Source organism: Sinocyclocheilus grahami, unplaced genomic scaffold (assembly GCF_001515645.1).
Source record: "Sinocyclocheilus grahami isolate Dianchi unplaced genomic scaffold, SAMN03320097.WGS_v1.1 scaffold1958.1, whole genome shotgun sequence".
Classification (NCBI taxonomy): Eukaryota; Metazoa; Chordata; class Actinopteri; order Cypriniformes; family Cyprinidae; genus Sinocyclocheilus; species Sinocyclocheilus grahami.
In genome coordinates, this window is record NW_015507137.1 from 86,994 (window position 1) to 109,035 (window position 22,042).

Sequence of the window (22,042 nt, forward strand, 5' to 3'; positions counted from 1 at the left end):
TTCACACACACACATACTAAACATGAATATGAACCCTTAAGCTATTCAATAGTTATCAAAAAGACATACACAATACGTGATTAAAACATGATAGTCTAATGGGTGGGTAACAATACATGATATGGAGTTATGCATAGAAATGATTAGTTGCTCACAAGTCCTTTTGAGTTCATTTTGGTGCATGGAAAGGCAGTTTCGGTGCCATTCTGTGGCTGAGGACATGTTCTGTGCAGACCAGAGGTTAAAAGGTCTGTAAGGAATCTCAGTCTGTTCTTTGTCGTCGAGGTGGGGAAGTCAATCCAAAGAGCTCGTGATCGTCACTGGTTTACATGGTCATGCTGTGCATCTCTGACCATTAATCTTGATTACTTGCCCCAAAATTGACAATCTCCTTGGAATTCTCAATAAGTGTTCTTTTGTTTAAATGCTGTGAGCTACTCAAAGCTGCTAGTTGGTTCAGGCTTGTGGCGCCAGGATCTGATTTACGAACATACTGTGTCTTGGGCCTCTCTGTGGAATTCGGCTCATCGTGTTTCAACTGTTCTTTATCAAATCTTAAATTGTCTGATTCGGTCTGATACCCTACAGGAGCAAAACGCAACTCAGGAACACAGGGGCAGTCCAAGGGTGAGGCAGTTAGAGGGTCAAAATAAATAAAAAGTAAACAAGTAGATGGAATAGAAAAAGAAAAGAGAACGCTAGTGTTAGAGGGTTCCTGTTTATGATGGCACTACAGTGCATCATTCACTTGCAGTACGCAGTTATTATATTAAGTTACGACTTAAATCACGTCCTCCATAGCAGACAAGAGCTGCTCAGAGCTTCTGAAATTCCAAGTGCGGTCCACAGCAACACCAAGGCTAGATCTGCCTCCTCCGAGGGCAGTGCTTGCAGGTTCACCACCTGATCGCGAAAAGGTGTGGTGGGAACCTTGGGCACGTATCCAGGTCGGGGGGGCTCAGGACAACGTGAGAGTAGGCCGGCCCAAACACAAGACACTCTTCGCTCACCGAAAATGCTTGGAGGCCCCTGACCCTCTTGATGGAAGTGAGCGCGGTCAGGAGCGCTGTCTTAGCAGACAGGAATTTAAGTTCAACTGAATCTAGCAGCTCAACGCGCTAGCAAAGCGTTTAAAGAAAATGTTGCATTTTGTTGCGTTCTTCTGACCTCATTTGCTTACCTGTATATAGTTTGCATCAGGTGTATTCTGAGATCTGAGGTCTTTTTTATATCGCTATATTAGTTCACAAAGGCGCGTTTAGCATTTTTCATGTTAAGCCCAATTTATACTTCTGCGTCAAACCTACACCGTAGCTACGCCAACGTGTAGCACGCACAAATGTAAAAATGTAAAGACGTGTCAATTCTACGTGGACCGCAAGCGCTGTGATTGGTCTGCTAGAACCTCTCCCCCTCCCTCCATATATATTTCAGTTTTGTGTGTTTTTTGCATTTTAATATACATTAATGTTACACCTTCTTATTTAAAATAAAACAAAGCAAAGAAAAAAAGTGTCTTATCATTTATTATACAACATACATCACTAAGTTGTCCACGAAAAACAATGTTGATCTGCCATAGTACAATTCCTTGTGGAGACTGAAAGAATGCCATCTTCTCCTGTTCCGTTGACATCTCCTTTTTGTAGTTTTAAATGCATTATCTGTTCTTGGATATTTATTTACCGCCATCACTGCTGATGCTTCTCCGTCAAGCTGCTTCTTCTTTGGCTTTTGCCTTGTGTAGCATCTGCGTAGGATCATGCATGAGCGTTGGACTGTTTATGGCTTAAAAGACCCCTTTTAGCCTTTTGACATTTGCATACAAATTACAGTTCTGGTCAGGAACTTTACGTTCGTATAGGGGTTTAAATTGCCAGATGGTTCTTCGCCGTCAAGAAGATTAGAACCAGCCCCCACGAGCATCCCCCAATCTGATTTCAAACACATTCTGCAAAGAGCTGTAAATGGCCAAACTAACACACACACACACACCCAAACTAACACACACACACACACATAAAGACATTTCTTTATTTTAGACTATAATTAATCAGTTATAATTGTATCTGGTATATGCATGTGTTGTGTGTACGTTCCCCTATTAGATTAGCCGAATTACCACTCATTATTTGTATTAGTTAAAGCCATAAAACACTGATATTCAGGTGTATGTATGTATCTTTGGTTTAATCTATTCCAAATGATTGTTTCTTGGTATCAATGTTACCTGTTCTTCATCCCTCGGGCAATGACGTACAGTATGTGATTGTGAAACGCATCATATGACTCGTACGATATTTTGGGTTAAAACTACGGATATTCCAGACCGGCCATAAAGCATGCAAATGAGCCATAAACAAAAGACAAAGAAAGATTCTCCCGCTCAAAATAATAAACATTACAGTTTTGGTGGAGATACGCGGGCGACATTCAAACTGGGTTTGTAAGCAAACAGTATCAATTTATTTGTGTTATTTTTTTTTGTCTTTTTTCTTCCTATATTATACGCGCAGAGTGAGACGCAGCGCGAACTCACTCTTTTGGATTGGATGGTTAAAAGCCACCTCCATGATAATAGGGGTTACACCAGAAACATGCCATGGACACCGCAAACTAGCGGTCTGCATGTGTAACTGCATGTCGATGCGGACAACGACACAGAAGTATAAATGAAAACTGACACATAGCCTACGGCGTAGAGGCCATAAGTATAAATCAGTATAAATCAGCCTTTTGGCAATGTTGGGGAATCCTGGAGTGTGACGTATGAGGGAAACTCCAATATTACAGCCCAGTGTCACACAAGCCATAGTTAAGGAAACTAAGCAACTGAATACAATAAATGTCTCCTCAGATGTAATGTACATCAACGTCGGGTAAAACAGCATTATAATCTCCTTTGTGGTAGAGAAAGCTGCTACACGGGGAACCGAGTAACAGCGAAGATGTTGAATTAAACGTACACACAGTCAGCTTTTCCACATATACAGTGGGTACGGAAAGTATTCAGACCCCCTTAAATTTTTCACTCTTTGTTATATTGCAGCCATTTGCTAAAATCATTTAAGTTCATTTTTTTCCTCATTAATGTACACACAGCACCCCATATTGACAGAAAAACACAGAATTGTTGACATTTTTGCAGATTTATTAAAAAAGAAAAACTGAAATATCACATGGTCCTAAGTATTCAGACCCTTTGCTGTGACACTCATATATTTAACTCAGGGGCTGTCCATTTCTTCTGATCAGCCTTGAGATGGTTCTACACCTTCATTCGAGTCCAGCTGTGTTTGATTATACTGACTGGACTTGATTAGGAAAGCCACACACCTGTCTATACAAGACCTTACAGCTCACAGTGCTGATCATCATAACTTCTATGTACCCTTGCTCCATTGCTGAAAATCTTTTTTTTTAAATGAATGACTTGATCTACCTGTTGCTTTGGTCTTCATCAACAGCTGCTTGCACCTCCTGCAGGTGAGCAACTAACAACAGAAAGAGATCATGCATCGATACTCTACTGCTATTCCTGCGCTTCCCGGATGTGAAATGCTGAAATTTCTGCCGAATTTTAACCACTGAATTTGTGGAAATCACCTGAAAATCACCATATTTTTAAACAGACTGAATATTTTGGAAGTGAATTGTGGAAGGTGAATATGAATAATTAAATTTTTGATTTAATAATGTGTGTGAAATATTTTGAATTCAAATATTCCCAGTTTAAATAAACAATTATGTCAAATTTCAGCCCCTAAAAATGCAAGCCCTGAAAATACAATGCATTCAAATGCAAGCATTGTTTATGCAGAGCATTATTTTTTCAGTTAATGCAATTCAACATGCTTTTTTTTGTTTCAAAGACATTTGTCATTATTTTTCTTCCATAGACTGATGACCGACTGGAGAGTGAGACAGCAAAGTAGCTGCTTGAGTCTTCAGATGTTAGCTTGAATCTTGAATTAAGTAAATTTTCCTTACCTATCTGCAAATTATTATTATTAATAATTCTATGCTTACATCTCATTTAATTGTGATACAAGTGATCTTGCAGAGATATTATTTGCTAGTCTTCTGTTCTGTGGGATAAAACTGAAATATGTCTGAGATTTAATGATAGAAGCATTTGGAATAGCTCTCTGACCTTTTGGCTGTCAGAATCACTGAAGGTCAAGCCGAAATAGTCCTTTTCCATCAAGTTTAGATGTTCACACACCAGGTCCAGGAGAACCTGCCCCTTACACTGTTTCTGCAAAAATAACAAAACACAAACGTGGAAGGGGTAAAACATACATATAAATTATGCAATTACCAGACAGTGCAAACAATAAACATGTTTATATATTATAGTTTGACACTGGTTTATTTGATAATTTGGTCCTGATCAGAGATTAATTCCACCCTCCTACCCCATCAGTACAAGTTGCTTGTCACATATATTATTTTACAAAAAATGCATAAGCATTTCTACAATAAATGTACCTGTTGTGACTTAAATTAGATGAATATTAGTCATAAATGCTTAGTATAGTGTTTAATTCATTGTTTTCAATAATAAGAACAGAAACAGTTTATATAGTAATTTATTTGGCTCTTCCCCTTTAGGAAAAATTACCCATAATGCTGTTCAGATAGAGAGCTCGCTGAGAAGTGAACTGACTGAGTAACGTGGTGTGTGCACTGCAAAAGTGAATTCATCCATGTAAAAAACCTGAAACTCCAATAAATCAGTTATTTTGTTTTTAATTCAAGTCATCACGAGTCATTATTGCTTGTTTAGTGAAGTCATGACAAAGCGTCTGGTGCCGAAACCCAGGAAACTAGCAAACAACACCTGAAATGGTGGAGTGATTTGGAAGACTACTCAGAAAACGGAGAGATGTACGCGCTTCCACAACGAGACTTTTACAAGATATTGAAACAGAAGTAGACAAAGAAGATCCAGTCATTTACTGACTATGTGAACTGTTAGCCCTGTTATCTGAAAAAGAGGAAATGCTGCTGGAGTTGGATGTTAGAATCGAGGAAGGGACAGACACAGATGATTTGGAGAATGAATTCGCTGATGTTGAGGATTATAAAGAGCGAGTCATCACCGCGAAATCACGCACGCGTGATACAGAGAAACCGGGAAAGCAGCAGACCAAGCAGCACAGAGCCCTCACTGATCAGACAAACAGTTAAGTTGCCCAAGTTGATTATTGACAAGTTTAATGGTGAAATCAGTCAGTGGCAAGACTTTTGGAATCAGTTTGAAACCGCTATTCACAATGATGCACTGAGCAAAACAGAGAAGTTTATTTACTTAAAGATGTATCTAACCGGCGCTGCTTCTAAGGCAATAGTGGGACTGATGTTAACAGACAGTAATTAGAATCACACAATCGAGCTGCTGCAGAATCGGTTAGGAAGAAAGGACCTGATTATTAACACGCACAAGACTAAACTGCTGAATCTCTGCCCAGTAAAGAAATCTAATGATGTCACTGTTCTGAGACAACTTTATGATGAATGTGAAGTACATATCCACAGCTTAGAATCGCTGGGTGTACGGCAGCTTGTTGTGCCCTGTTCTGCTACAGATGATTCCAGATGACATTACTCTCCAGTACAGCCGTCAGAGAAGAACCAGCGATGTATGTAAAGTCTCAGAAGTTATGGAATTCCTGCAGAAAGAGATTCTGAGCAGAGAAAGAACCATGCAGCTGATTAAGTCTCCACTTCTGGAAGTAATTCCAGAGACAGTCAAAGCTATCAGAAACCAGCTAAAAGACAAGACACATCATTTGAAATGAAGCACAGAAAGCACAACATGCCATCAGCTGCAGTACTGTAAGCCACCAGTCAAAGAATACAAAACTGCCTTTTCTGTGAGAGTGCAGCACACAAAACAGAACTGTGTCCCAAAACTGATATTGCTGCACGAAAGGACAAACTGATGAAGATGGGACGATGCTTTGTGTGCCTTGGGTCAAAGCACATCGCAAGATTCTGTAAGACTAAACTGTGCTGTAATGTATGTGAAGGCTGACACCACAGTGCTGTACGTGAGAAAAGAGAAACATGTACATCTGACACTGATGACAACAAGGACAATGTAGTTTGTTCCTTTGCTTCACATTCAGTAAAGATATAGCCCGCTAAACAGTACAACCTAAGCAGAAGGACCTGAGAAGCATTCGCTGCTTACTGGATGGAGGCAGTCAGAAAAGCTTCATCAGTGAGAACACAGTAAGAGCTTTAAAGTTACCTGTGATCAAGCAAGAAACAGTCACTCTTTTTGGCTCTGCAGCACCAGTTACAGCAAAGCACAACACAGTGAAATTAAGTCTGCAGAACGTCTGGAAGAAGGGGCAGAAAATTGAAATATAAGCGCTTGAGACACCCCAAGTGTGCACTGCCGTGATGAAGATCCCAGGTGAGCAGAGCTGGAACGAAAAGGCTTGCAGTTAGCAGATTACACAGATGATGGCACTTATGATACAGAGTTGTCGATGCTGATTGGTGCCGATTACTACTGGCGTATAGTGTCAGGCCAAGTAGAAAGAATCACTGACACACTTGTAGCCGTTGAGAGCATCTTTGGATGGTCAGTGCAAGGCCCAGTCAAAATGTCCAGTGTTGCTGATGCAGCCTGCATGCAAGTACAAGTTACTGAAGACACACTGGTTTCACAGCGTCTGAAAGCCTTCTGGGAAATAGAGACTCTCTGTATCACCACGAAGCAGACAGCCAGTCCTGAGGAAGAGGAGGCTCCTCACAAGTTTGAAAAGACAGTCAGTACAAAGATGGAAGATATGAACCTGACAAGCCAGAACTACCAGACAACTACAGAATTGCAAGGAAAAGATTCAAAGGCCTTAAGAGAAAGTTGCAGTCAGATGTAGTGCTGTGTCACCAATATAATGAAGTTGGGAATGATTACCTTGAGCAGGGCATTGTCGAAGAAGAGGTGCAGGAGGAGTCATCTCCGACCGCTGTGAAATACTACATGCCTCATCATGCTGTTCACCACGAAGACAAGGTAACAACAAAACTCAGAGTAGTGTTTGATGCCTCATCACATGACAGACTTTCCATTACTTAATGACTGTCTGCTTACTGGTCCTAACCTGAATCCAGATCTGCTCAGTATATTAATAAAATTCAGACTGCATGCGATTGCATTTACAGCAGATAACAAAAAGGCTTTCTTGCAGATTTCTCTTGCTAAGAAGTACCGAGATGTGGTGCGTTTCCTCTGACTCACTGCACTGCCTCATGAAGACATAAGTGAGGAGCAGCGTGTGCTAGGGATGACGAGGGTAGTGTTTGGAGTCTCCCCCAGCCCATTTCTCCTCGCAGCTACAGTGAGAAAAAAACTTGAAGAAATATGAAGCCCAACTTCCTGAGGTAGTAAAGATAATAAAGGAATCACTTTATGTCAATGACTTAATCTCAAGTACAAGTGACGTTGAGAATGCTTTCTCCATAACTGCTAATGCCAAACAGATTATGTCCACAGGTGGCATGGACATTTGCAAATGGACAACAAACTGTCCAGAGTTGAAGGAGAAATGGAAAACAACAATGAATGAACTTGCACCAGAGACAGAGACACCAGGAGCTGTACTGAAGGTGCTAGGCTTGGTGTGGAGGACTGAAGCGGATGATTTCGTCTTTGATCTGACTGCATTGCTGGATGCTGTAGCAAAACTAGAGAACACCAAAAGGAGTAACAGAGAAACTCTCTGCTCGCATATTCGACCCAATAGGTTTTCTAACCCCTTTCACTGTGCGTGTGAAATGCCTTTTTCAAGAGATGTGGATACAAGGTCTCGGCTGGGATAAGGAGCTGCCTACAGATCTTGCACAAGAATGGCAAAGGTGGTGTTCAGAATTTCCACAGATCCACCACATAGTCATCCCCCGCTGGTATGAAATCAAATCTGAACACAAGCACGATGCACAACAACTTCACGTGTTCTGTGACATAAGCGAGAAAGCTTAAAGTACAGTTGCATACTTGCTGCGAGAGGTGGATGGAACAAAGACTACATGCCTCGTCGCTTCAAAGTCCAGGGTAGCTCCGCTGAAGAAGATGTCTTGAGTTGATGGGAGCAGTTGATGGGAGCAGTGTTTGGAGCAAGACTAGGCGTGCATCTCAATCAGCTCCCTAGCTCCCAAATTAGTAGCTCGAGTTCGCACTGACATATAATATGATTGAGCAATTAGTAGCATATTTGGCGTGCTGTCCAGAGGGAGGGATCCAAGCTCGGGATAGAGCCTGAATCCAAAGAACACCCCCCCCATCCCAAGAATGGGATGAAATTAGATTAAGAGTGAGGTGTTGGGGTGGAGGCGGGATGCTGGAAAACTGTCGTGGAACAGAGGTAAGTTGGCTATATACTGTATATATTGTATATATATATATAAGTATTGTGCTTGTTAAGGTGATTAGCTGACGAGCTCCACCTGGGCCAGACTGATTGATTATCTGATCGTGCTCCTCCCGAACATTGTAAATGAAACATCATATCGTGTACACGAATTCGGTCACTGGTAAGTTCCCTGACTCACTGCACGTTGGGACAGTGATCACTCGAATTCCAGTGACATGATTACATACAATATCAACAGACAAAATAGTAGAACGTTGTAAGGTCCACGCACTTGGCCCAAGGAAGGTATCCAGTAGTGGCTGAAGGTTTCTTGTGTGTTCAGTCTTGTCAGCGTGCAAAGTTATTCAATTTAAATTCAATTCTAATCTGACTCCATTTTATTATATAATCTGACTCCATTTTATTATGACCTCACATTTGAGTTAAAATGCCAATTATTATTGATCATTTATAGGATAATTTATCTAGACATCTGATTATTCTATTTATTCTTTAATATTATTGTACTCGTTCATTCGAGTGCTCATGTCACTCAAAGATAACGCTTCGGCTGTTAGCGTATCTTACGGTCACATTCTCGTCAGTCTTGGTTATTAGACAGAGGTAATAGGTAATACTTCAGAAGGCCACTCCTATGCTTGCTCATTCTAAAAGTAGGGTAAACATAACTATTAAGCTCACCAAAATCTACATTGAGACATTTTTTTAGTGCACAAGATATTGGTTTCAGTACAAAAAGTTATGTTAAAATAAAATATTAATCTCTTACACAAAAATATAACATTTTATTTTAAATGACAAAATCATTTTGATTAAGATCTAAATGCAAAAAGTCTGGCTGTGCTTAATGGGTTCATTTTGGTCCCCTTTACGCACATCCCTGTTCCCATTAAGCTCACACCATGTTTTATTAAAATTTTTTGTTTATTTTAAACAACCTTTTTAAAGAATAATTGAACATTTTTTTTATTTGAAGACACAAAGTCAATCACAAAAAAACTGAACACTAAAATCAAGCAACAAGGCACTCGATTTGATCAGTTATATATTCATAATGAAGTGTCATTTAAGCAGTGGTGGGCCGTCAGGGCCAGCAAAGCCTTCTCTGCTGGCCTAAACACTATCAGAATCACTGATTTAGTTTTAATATATTTTTCCATGAATGTGTATTAAATTATTTCCAATAGTCTATTCTCTTCAGTTCATAGCTTTTCTCTTGGTTGCACTGCTTCCAGCAGTGTACGTTTATATTACAGCTTTTATCCAATCATATTTCAGCAATTGTGTTGCCAGGGTCAAATAAATCTGCCTTACGGCCTTCAGAATCCACAGTGCAGGCGTCTGTTAGCTTAAATCAATGGCAATGAAACTGTTGCTTTAACCAATCAGATTTCGAGTTGGCAACACCAGGGCCATCTAGCTGGCTAACGATAACGTCAGCATTTTCTTGTCCTTTGATTGGATGGTCAGCATACTAGCTAGCAAACAGCATCACTGTAAATCATTTTATTAAAACTTAGTAAAACTTTTATTTCTGTTTCTCAGGTTTAGATTTTCAGTGTATTTTGAAAAAATATTTGCCTACTATATTTAGTAAATCTAAAAACAGTAGTCCTAATGACTGCGAAAAACAACCACACCCCCCCTCGGCACCGGCTCTGTGAAAGACTCGTGAAGATGAAAAACCACTAGAGAATGGTAGGTTCATTTTCATTTTTGACTCTTGTATCGCTTTATGCGTTGTATGCTGATGTTATTTGTGCAATTTAAAGCCAGGTTTCAGTTTCCGTAAGAATATCTCAGTTCCCCCGAGTGGAGCTGTATTAACCGGTCTTTTCCTGGCAGAGGCAGACCAGCAGGGAGATGAGAGTCACAGAGGTACATTAAAACACATCTATACACTTTTCTTCATCGTCTTGTATGAATTATTTTAATGTTACTTGCTCACTTTCCTAGTAAAGCTGTGCTAACGAGTATTTTCCTCCCGCAGTGCGCTGGCAGACCGGCGGGGAGACTCGTGAACATTGTACACATGTAATCACCTTATTTGTTTTATACCAATGCTATCTGTAAGGTATAAATGCGTTTGGGTGAATAAATGTCTGTAAAAACATCAGATGGACTGTATTTGTGTTATTTTGTTAGGTTAATGCTTCAGCTACAGATGATGTGTTGCGCAATTGTTAATTGGGTTTCTTTCTTTAGTAATGGCATTCATTCTCGTTACATAAGATACCTGTCTGTTATGTAGTGCCCTGTTATACTGCATTACTGTGTCATATTTATGGTTTCTATAGCCGTGGCATCATTATGATGGTATGAAGAGATGGATTAATTCATGTAGGACTCCACTGAAGGCCTAGGTGTAAAATGCACGGCCCGCCACTGCATTTAAGCACATTGCAACATCTAGACTAGTCCACGTTCAGCTAAGTAACACAAATTCAAAAATTAAATAAAACAATCCAATAAATTAATGGGGATGAACACAGAAACTAGCCTCATTATGAAATCTGGTAGTGTGTGATCCTCAGTCATTTAGTGTATGATGGCCAGATTTCCTTGTGACTATTTAGAAGTCACAAAGGAAAACTAGCCATCATGCCCTAAATGACTGAGGATCACGTCATGCACTGGTGTTTTACAAATCTGTTCAAATTTTAAAAGTCATGAAGTTTATTCCAGCCTTTAGTCGCTTTTTTCATGGACAGATACAGCAGGTTTCTGATGGCTCCTTCTTTGTACGAACGACATGCCTCTTTCATCTTTGGGCATGAACTATAGTTACATCTAGATTTTGTCATCTTAAAGATGTGAAATAAGTTATTAACCATGTTATAAAGATTAATTTAAAGTGACAACCATCAGTTAATATTTAAAGTCTGTTTATGAAGTATTTACATAGACGTTCAATGTGGAAGAGCTTAAAGAGAGCACACTGAGCTTAATTGGAGCAGCAACAATTTTTTATAAATTTCATGTAATATTTATTAAAATGACAGGATTTTGCTAAATAAATAGTCTAGGTCACGTATTAAATTCATACATATTTTAATATGAACAACTATTATTAACAATATCTATGAAATTATACTTTTTCTTATTGAAGTCACACTGAAGCTGTGTTCTGTAGCATCTGCGCTATGCTGCTAAAATGATCTTTTGCATCTAACTGTAATTATTTCCCACATCTATGCTCCAGGTTATAATATGCAAAAGTCTAAACATTAATCTCTTAATTTTACAGTAAGTAGTGAAACTTATCCAAAATAAAGGCTTAAACGTCTAAAAAATGCACATTTAAGGGGCTCCTCTTTTGGTGAAAGTTTTTAGACAGCTTTCAAAATGGCCGCCAGACAGTGTGAACACATGGAGACACATATCTCAGTGTCCAATGATCTTATTGATTTGAAATTATAGGAGGTATGTAGTAACAAACACATCAATTGGTTAAGACATCAAGTATGATAATACATTATTTTTTCTTTTTATAATCTGAGCTCAAATATGGAAGTGTGCTTAATGGGTACGTGAGCTTAATAGGAACGTTTACCCTACTTTTAATTAGCCCCCATAGATTTGTATACACTTGAATAAAGCAACATTATTTCTGGTCAGAGGTCACGACCATTATTATAGATATAAGCCGACCAACATTAATTTCCCAGATAGTAGTTTTGGTATGGTCATGCCATGGTTTCCCCATGAACACTTAGCTAGAGTAATATTAAAATAAACAGAGGTTAGGCTCACTAGGTTGCTCGAACAACATCCAGTTGACCTAAACGGAAATTCCCTATAAGCCCTTACAATCTAAGTACACTTGAACTAATACCAAGTGTTAGCCGGATCTCTAAAGATACAGTTGGTGTGCCCTATGCTCCATCTCAACTGAATTTTAGTCTGTTACTAACCTGACGCAGGAAATGCGGTAACAAGGATACAACGTAATCTACTAGAGTCAATAATTTCAGAGTAAATCAGAATAAAATCAAATGTAACAATTTATTATCAGTCAGGTAAATATGTATTATGCCAATTACAATGCCAATTCAAAAATATCAAATCATTACATCAAATTCTCAAGGATAAATCTAAGAGTAAAAGGTGCATACCTGACCTTGGAAAATACATAGTATGGAGTGCAGAGACACACACCACACAACGGGCTTTCTGGCTACAGAATCGCCCTGACCCTTTTGCTGCAATCCTTCAAATACAAAACCAAGATAAAACATCCCCCAAATGAAGGCATGTACAAACAATTGGAATTTGCATTAACCCCGGTCCCAGACCTGGGTAGTTTACACCTCAATGAGAACAGAATATAATTTGCATGAAAGACCATGGGAGAGGGCACACCCATTACAGTAAGCAAAATATCTCTAAATCTTCAAATCTTTATTAACTTTTAGTTTACTTCTGTATAAATGAGACCATTGTACCAGTCGCACTGAGACATTTCAAATGATACCAGACATATCTGTTAGTTCATTTGCATTGGCATTTTCATATAATTATTTTGAGCAGACTGAGTAGAAGGAAGGATGGGTCAAGGGATTTAAAAAGAAACAAATGGACAGAAGGGAAGGAAGTTTCCTGCACCTCCACTCTGTTGGGTGTCTCGAAGATGCCTGTGTATGTTTCTATTGCCTGTTTCTCAGGCGATCAAGGTATCTGAGGTTCTTTCAACCTTACAACATCATCACTGGAATTAATAAACAACAGGCAGGACCAATCTAATTTTAATATAGTTTTTTATTCTCTTTAAACACATTGTTTTGTTACATGTTCTTTTTCAGGGAGCGAATGTTCCAGTGCACTGGAAGGATTTCGCGATTGAGACAGCCCTTAAAATGGCCGACTCCCTGATCAGTGCCCTTACTACTGATTGAGAAGCACCCTAGGAAACAACTTGCTAAAGCCTTTGAATATGGAGCTCTGACAGGTTCACCTGTGGACAGATTCAATGATTGTGCTACAATGGATTCGCTGTCCAGCTCACAAATGGAAACAGTTTGTGTCAAACAGAGTAGCTGAAATACAGTCCTTAACCAACCCTGCAATGTGGTCTCACTGTAAAGGTAAGGCCAATCTAGCAGATCTCCCTAACAGAGGTCAAACTGCAGCTAACCTGAAGGAAAGCAAACTGTGGTGGAAAGGACCCCCATTTCTGACTACACCAAATCTGTCGGAGGAAAGTGATGAAGATCAGAGTGTTGAAGATGTGAGTAATGAGCTAATGAGTAATGGGGGGGGGGGGGGGGGTCGGGCGGTTATTTTTATGCGGGGGGTTGAAATTCCCTATAAGCCCTTACAATCTAAGTACACTTGAACTAATACCAAGTGTTAGCCGGATCTCTAAAGATACAGTTGGTGTGCCCTATGCTCCATCTCAACTGAATTTTAGTCTGTTACTAACCTGACGCAGGAAATGCGGTAACAAGGATACAACGTAATCTACTAGAGTCAATAATTTCAGAGTAAATCAGAATAAAATCAAATGTAACAATTTATTATCAGTCAGGTAAATATGTATTATGCCAATTACAATGCCAATTCAAAAATATCAAATCATTACATCAAATTCTCAAGGATAAATCTAAGAGTAAAAGGTGCATACCTGACCTTGGAAAATACATAGTATGGAGTGCAGAGACACACACCACACAACGGGCTTTCTGGCTACAGAATCGCCCTGACCCTTTTGCTGCAATCCTTCAAATACAAAACCAAGATAAAACATCCCCCAAATGAAGGCATGTACAAACAATTGGAATTTGCATTAACCCCGGTCCCAGACCTGGGTAGTTTACACCTCAATGAGAACAGAATATAATTTGCATGAAAGACCATGGGAGAGGGCACACCCATTACAGTAAGCAAAATATCTCTAAATCTTCAAATCTTTATTAACTTTTAGTTTACTTCTGTATAAATGAGACCATTGTACCAGTCGCACTGAGACATTTCAAATGATACCAGACATATCTGTTAGTTCATTTGCATTGGCATTTTCATATAATTATTTTGAGCAGACTGAGTAGAAGGAAGGATGGGTCAAGGGATTTAAAAAGAAACAAATGGACAGAAGGGAAGGAAGTTTCCTGCACCTCCACTCTGTTGGGTGTCTCGAAGATGCCTGTGTATGTTTCTATTGCCTGTTTCTCAGGCGATCAAGGTATCTGAGGTTCTTTCAACCTTACAACATCATCACTGGAATTAATAAACAACAGGCAGGACCAATCTAATTTTAATATAGTTTTTTATTCTCTTTAAACACATTGTTTTGTTACATGTTCTTTTTCAGGGAGCGAATGTTCCAGTGCACTGGAAGGATTTCGCGATTGAGACAGCCCTTAAAATGGCCGACTCCCTGATCAGTCCTTTTTTGTGTATTATAATGGGCCATGCTGGAGTCAGTAATTTATCAGCTTTAACATCAAATACTCGAGAGTGTAATTTTACTTTTTTTTTAAATTCGCTTTGGTACTATTTTCACAAGCAACTGTTACATTTTCAAAACTCTTAGTACTAATATCACAACAGATCATCAAAAGTGCAGTTTTTTCAAACATTTCAGCATATTTTCAATTGTCTTGCAGTTTTTTTTCACTTCAGTTAGACATGTGCCAGTATTCGGTAATGTGGTATATCACGATAATGAATATGCACGATATTGTTATCGTGGGCACTTCAAAATACAGAAAATAATAATTTATTACAAATTATTCCGAATTTTGAATGCATTTTAAGAATATCTTTCCCATTAACTGGTCACAATGCACTGCTCAATGCTGCGTCAAAGACACACTCTGATGCAAACAAGCACGAATGAGAAGTGCATGGCGAAACACGTGAGAGACGCTTAAGCGCACATTCCCTCTCTGACAGCAGATGGCGCTAAACATAATGCAGCTGTTACCCCGGAAACCCCGTAAACAAAACAGCTTTCTGTTTATGAAAGGTGTTCAAATGATTTAAATAGCCATTTAGATTTGTGTATGAAAAAAGAAAAATGAAAAATTCTTCTAAACATTCATTAATCTTAGGCTCCTACCATATTTCTGATATTATCTATCAGACTAATCTGATTAATTTGATTGTTTTCTTTTATTCTAAAACTGCGAGTGCAGCGCGCATGCAGTGCGTTAGCATTCGTTAGCCGGTTAGCTTGTCATTCACATTTCCATTCGCATCTATTGCTGTTTTCTTTTTCTTTTTCTCGCTCCGTTTCTTTTCTCTCTCGCTCCTTTTTTTCATGAGTTCATCAAACAACAGTGGTAAGTCAGAATCATTCATCAATCACGGTAAGTAATGGCTTCTTCTCCTGCTATTGTTGTTTGCACAACTTGCCACATGTATAGTTTAGCTCTCTCTGTCGGCGCTGAGGGATTCACATGTGATAAACGCAGGAAAATAGTTAGGCTGACAGAGAAGATTTCAGAATTACAGACACGCATCCAAACTTTAATTGAGGACAATAAGAATATGAGGGCACTAGATACGGCTTTGAATGCGACTATCTCAGGGAGTCCTGTACATTGTTTGGTTCCGGTTACAGAACCTCCACAACAGGGCGACTGGGTGACTGTGAGGCGGCATAATCGTGGGTCAAAACACTGCTCTTTCGTTCCGATCAAAATATCAAACAGGTGACGCACCCACTGAGAAACCTGATCAAAGTGCTCTAGTTATTGGCGATTCTATTGTACAGAATGTGAAAATAAAGACACCAGCAACCATAGTCCAATGTTTACCGGGAGCCAGAGTGCCTGACATCTTGGCAAATTTAAAAGTGCTGGCTAATGCTAAACGTAAATTCAGTACGATATTTATTCACGCTGGTGCTAATGATGTTCGACTTCGCCAGTCAGAGATCACTAAAAATAACATTAAAGAGGTGTGTGAACTTGCAAATACGATGTCAGACACTGTAATATGCTCTGATCCCCTCCCTGCTTACCGTGGTGATGAGATACATAGCAGACTGTCATCACTCAATGGCTGGATGTCTAAATGGTGCCCGCAGAATAACATAGGTTTCATAGACAATTGGATGAGTTTTTGGGGCAGACCTGACCTGTTGAAACGAGATGGTCTTCATCCTTCCTGGGGTGGTGCCGCTCTTCTCTCTAGAAATACGGCACATAGTCTTGAAGTTTGTACTTGACTAACTGGGGCCCAGGTCAGGAAGCAGACAGACTGGCTAAACCGACCGTCTGCTAGCCGCCTCACGTCACAAAAATCAGTTAATTCTCAGCACATGGAGACCCTTTCACCTTGATATCACACTATAGAGACTGTGTCTGTTCACCGAACTAGAAAATAGTAATACAGATAAACAAATGATAAAGCTGGGCTTATTGAATATCAGGTCCCTTTCTACGAAAGCACTTTTTGTAAATGATATGATCACTGATCATAATATTTTCAGTATTTCTCAGAGGGCAGGCTTCAAGTATAACTCGTTTGAAGTAATGGTGCTTCATATAACATTATCAAGAGAAACAAGTGTTAATGAAAAATCCCCTGTGATGTTTGTGCTGGCTACTGTATACAGGCCACCAGGGCACCATACAGACTTAATTAAAGAATTTGCTGATTTTATATCCGAGTTAGTGCTGGCTGCACATAAAGTTTTAATTGTTGGTGATTTTAATATCCATGTTGATAATGAAAAAGATGCATTGGGGTCAGCATACATAGTCATTCTGAACTCTATTGGGGTTAGACAACACGTGTCAGGACCTACTCATTGTCGAAATCATACTCTAGATTTAATACTGTCACATGAAATTGATGTTGCTGGTGTTGAAATTATGCAGCCAAGCAATGATATCTCAGATCATTATCTAGTCTTGTGCAAACTTAATATAGCTAAAACTGTAAATTCTACTCCTTCTTACAATTATGGTAGAACCATGACTTCTACCACAAAAGACTGCTTTGTAAGTAATCTTCCTGATTTATCTCAATTCCTTAGCATATCCAATACCTCAGAACAACTTGATGATGTAACAGAAACTATAGACTCTCTCTTTTCTAGCATTTTAGATAGAGTTGCTCCTTTATGCTTAAGGAAGATTAAGGAAAACAGTCTGACACCATGGTATAATGAGCACACTCACACTCTTAAGAGAGCAGCCCGGAAAATGGAGCGCAGATGGAGGAAAACCAAACTAGAGGTATTTCGTATTGCTTGGTGGGAAAGTACCCTATCCTACAGAAAAGCATTAAAAACTGCTAGATCTGATTACTTTTTGTCTCTTTTAGAAGAAAACAAACATAACCCCAGGTATTTATTCAATACAGTGGCTAAATTAACGAAAAATAAAGCATCAACAGGTGTTGACATTTCCCAACAGCACAGCAGTAATGACTTTATAAACTACTTAACTTCCAAGATCGATACTATTAGAGATAAAATTGTAACGATGCAGCCGTCAGCTACAGTATAGCATCAGATAGTGTGCTATAGATCCCCTGAGGAACAATTCCACTCATTCTCTAGTATAGGAGAGGAAGAATTGTATACATTTTTAAATCATCTAAACCAACAACATGTATGTTAGACCCTATTCCATCTAAGCTCCTAAAAGTGGTGCTTCCAGAAGTCATAGATCCTCTTCTGACTATTATTAATTCGTCATTGTCATTAGGATATGTCCCCAAAACCTTCAAACTGGCTGTTATTAAGCCTCTCATCAAAAAAACACAAATTGACCCCAAAGAACTAGTTAATTACAGACCGATCTTGAATCTCCCTTTTCTATCTAAGATACTAGAAAAGGTAATATCCTCACAATTATATTCCTTCTTAGAGAAAAATGGTATTTGTGAGGATATCTAGTCAGGATTTAGACCGTATCATAGTACTGAGACTGCTCTCATTAGAGTTACAAATGACCTGCTCTTATCATCTGATCATGGTTGTATCTCTCTATTAGTGCTATTGGATCTTAGCGCTGCGTTCGACACTATTGACCACAACATTCTTTTGAATAGACTAGAAAACTTTGTTGGCATTAATGGAAGTGCACAGTGTTGCTTTCGTCAACAAAAATTATGACTAAATATAGTCGTCAACAAACCTTTATCATGTGACGAAAACGAGACGAGACGAGACGAAAATGCTGGTCATGTGACGATGACGATAATTAAATGTATAATGCAATATCGTTGACGAATAAAAACGAGACGAAATGTGGCTTGAAATGTCTCTTCATTTTCGTTGACCAAAACGAGATGAAACGAACTGTTATAACGTTATTTCGTCTCATTATTATTATTATTTTGCAGTATTTCTGTTTCCTGTGTCTCGCTTCAGGGGCTGCATCAGGCGCAGACGCAGGCGACGTCACTTCCTCAAGCCCCACTTGCGGCATTATTTAGACCAGTGTTTCCCAACCGGGGTCTGTCGAGAGCAGGGGTGCTGTGTAAAAAATAATTTTTTTATATTTTTAAATTGCTAAAATGTTCAAAAAAGCAGCTATTATATAATATCCATTTCTAATGTTGCCAATAATTAGAGATGCACAGAAATTCTGGCTGCGAAAATGAGTTCACCGCTCAGGATTCACTTTCACGTGTTATCCCGCTCTATGCGCGTGTGTATTATCCATAGACTGTATGGTATTATCCCGCTCTGTGTGTGTGTGTGTGTGTGTGTTATCCCGCTCTATGCGCGTGTGTGCTCCGCTCAGTAACTCGCGGCCCATGTGACTGCTCCATTCATATACCGTTCATGTTAAAAAAACATCGATGTAGTACAGGATTGTTTCTGTCTGCAATAGACCTACTGTGCTGTAACAAGGTGTGGTATATGGGCAACTCTGGTAACGCTGCCCTCTCATTCGTTGATCTGCTAACCGTTATGCTCATGTGTCCTCGGATAATAATAGCTAAGATTAAACATTATTTGGATAATTGGTGAAAAAAAAAATCTCTTAATAGTCCTACTGTGTGTTAGACCTACCTGAAAAACTAAAAAGCAATTTATTTCATTTGTAGGCCTATCGTGATTTTTTTTATTTGTTCCTTTACATATTACCCTTGGGAGATATCATCAGGAAACATGGTGTTAGCTTTCATTATTATGCTGATGATACTCAGCTCTATATTTCATCGCAGCCCAGCGAAACATACCAATTTGAAAAACTAACGGAATACATAGTCGATATAAATAACTGGATGACAAGTAATTTCTTACTGCTAAATTCTGAAAAAACAGAGGAGTTAATTATAGGACCTACAAACTCTGCATGTAATATCTTAAAACACTCTCTAAGACTCGATGGCTGCTCTGTCAATTCTTCGCCATCAGTTAGGAATCTAGATGTGATATTTGATAGCAATCTTTCCTTTGAAAGCCACGTTTCTAGCATTTGTAAAACTGCATTTTTCCATCTCAAAAATATATCTAAATTACGACCTATGTCAAATGCAGAAATGTTAATTCATGCGTTCATGACCTCAAGGTTAGATTATTGTAATGTTTATTGTGTGGTTGTTCTGCACGCTTAATAATCAAACTCCAGCTGGTCCAAAATGCAGAAGCTAGAGTTCTTACTAGAACCAGGAAGTATGACCATATTAGCCTGGTTCTGTCAACACTGCAGTAGCTCCCTATTAAACATTGTATAGATTTTAAAATCTTGCTTATTACTTATAAAGCCCTGAATGGTTTAGCACCTCAGTATTTGAACGAGCTCTTATTGCATTACAGTCCTCCATGTCCAATGCACTCTCAAAAGTCTGGGAATTTGATAATAACTAGAATATCAAAATCAACTGCGGGTGGCAGATCCTTTTCCTATTTAGTGCCCAAACTCTGGAATAGCCTACCTAACATTGTTCGGGAGGCAGACACACTCTGTCAGTTTAAATCTAGATTAAAGACCCATCTCTTTAACCTGGCTTACACATAACACACTAACTCATTTCTAATATTCATATCCGTTAAAGGATTTTTTTAGGTTGCATTATTTAGCAAACCAGAACCGGGAACACTTCCCATAACACCCAATGTACTTGCTACAATGTTAGAAGAATGGCATCTATGCTAATATTAGTCTGTTTCTTTCTTATTCCGAGGTCACCGTAGCCACCAGATCCAGTCTGTATCCAGATCAAGTGGTCACTGCAGTCACTTGGATCCAGTACGTATCCAGCCCAGATGGTGGATCAGCACCTAGAGGACAACTAGATGAGCCCCAGAGACAGATCCCCAGTGAAGACCTTGTCTCCTAGATGGCCACCGGGACAAGACCACAGGAACCAGTTGAGTCCTCTGCACAATGTGACTTTGCTGCAGCCTGGAATTGAACTGCTGGTTCGTCTGGCCAGAAGAGAACTGGCCCCCCGAATGAGCCTGGTTTCTCCGAAGGTTTTTTCTCCATTCTGTCACCGATGGAGTAAAGTGATACCTATTGGTCTTTATAATTCTTTTGCACTTTAATCTGTGTAAAATGTTTAACTTTATAAATTTTTTTGTGTATTGCCTTATTGTATTTAAATGTTCAGTTATTTTTGTTATAAGAAAAAAATTATTAAACCTGTTATACTGTATTATGACAATTTTTTGCAACTAAATGTCAATATTGTGACAATACCGTATACCGTGATAAAAGCATTATCAATTAATCGCAAAATGAAAATTTGATACTGGCATATCCCTAGTCTTAGTACAATACACACAATCACAAAGTATCCTTTTTACTACACAAAATAATTGTTTCATCTATATCAATGTTTCATTCACAGTAAGTCTTTCATAAAGCTCTTACAATCAAACTTTTCATTTGCATATGTTCTCATTCAGTTTAATAAATTTGCCTATTATTTAATCTAATTCATCTTAATGGTTAATTAGTGAATCATTTGGTGCATCTCTAGATATCTATAGATACAGATTCAATAGATATAGTTTCTAAAGAACTTGTTTGCAATTCAGGGATAACCAAATGTAATGAATAATTTTTTTGCACTATAAGTGATTTATCTTCGATGATAACCACTATTTGTAAGTGTATGTGTGTGTGGTTCAGGTAAACCCTATGTTATGGGGACAAAACTTAAAATGTTATTTTTTTCCGTAAGGGTAGGTTTAGGAGTAGGGTTAATGTAGGGGTATAGAATATTTGTACAGTATAAAACCCATTGTTCCTAAGGAATGTCATCATAATGATTGGAATACATGTGTTTGTTTGTGTGTGTGTGTGTGTGTGTGTGTGTGTGTTTGTGCGTTTAAGTGACTAACCATATTTTGGGGACGATTGGTACCAAGAATTTAGCAAAACCTCACAAAATCACCAAAAACCTCCCTTTGAGGGCATCCTCATATGTAAAACTGTGCGTTTTGTAATTTGTGAATATACACCAGGATACAAGGGAGAGAAATTGATCAGAGATGTATCAGAATAAGGAAGACAGATGGCATCAAATACAGCATTTTACATTACATTATACCATGTGATACTGTATAGTCTTTACCATGGTAGAGACTGCACATTACTATAACTCACCTTCACACCTTTCATCAGAAAAGTTCAGTTACAGTATAAATTAAATCATATGTCATACGGCATTGACAGTAATCTCTATTCTATCACAAAACCTTATGGCCATGTCATTCATCATTGTACCTTTTG

General features: G+C 38.8%; 1 protein-coding gene across 1 annotated transcript in view; it reads right to left on the reverse strand.

Annotated features, from left to right (window-relative positions):
- The window catches only part of LOC107573487 (band 4.1-like protein 1), a 116,922-nt gene that overhangs the window by 72,791 nt on the left and 22,089 nt on the right, over positions 1–22,042 (reverse strand). The window contains exon 3 of the mRNA XM_016259919.1: positions 4,154–4,258. Coding sequence (XP_016115405.1) covers positions 4,154–4,258 — 105 coding nt within the window. The remainder of the gene's footprint in view (positions 1–4,153; positions 4,259–22,042) is intronic.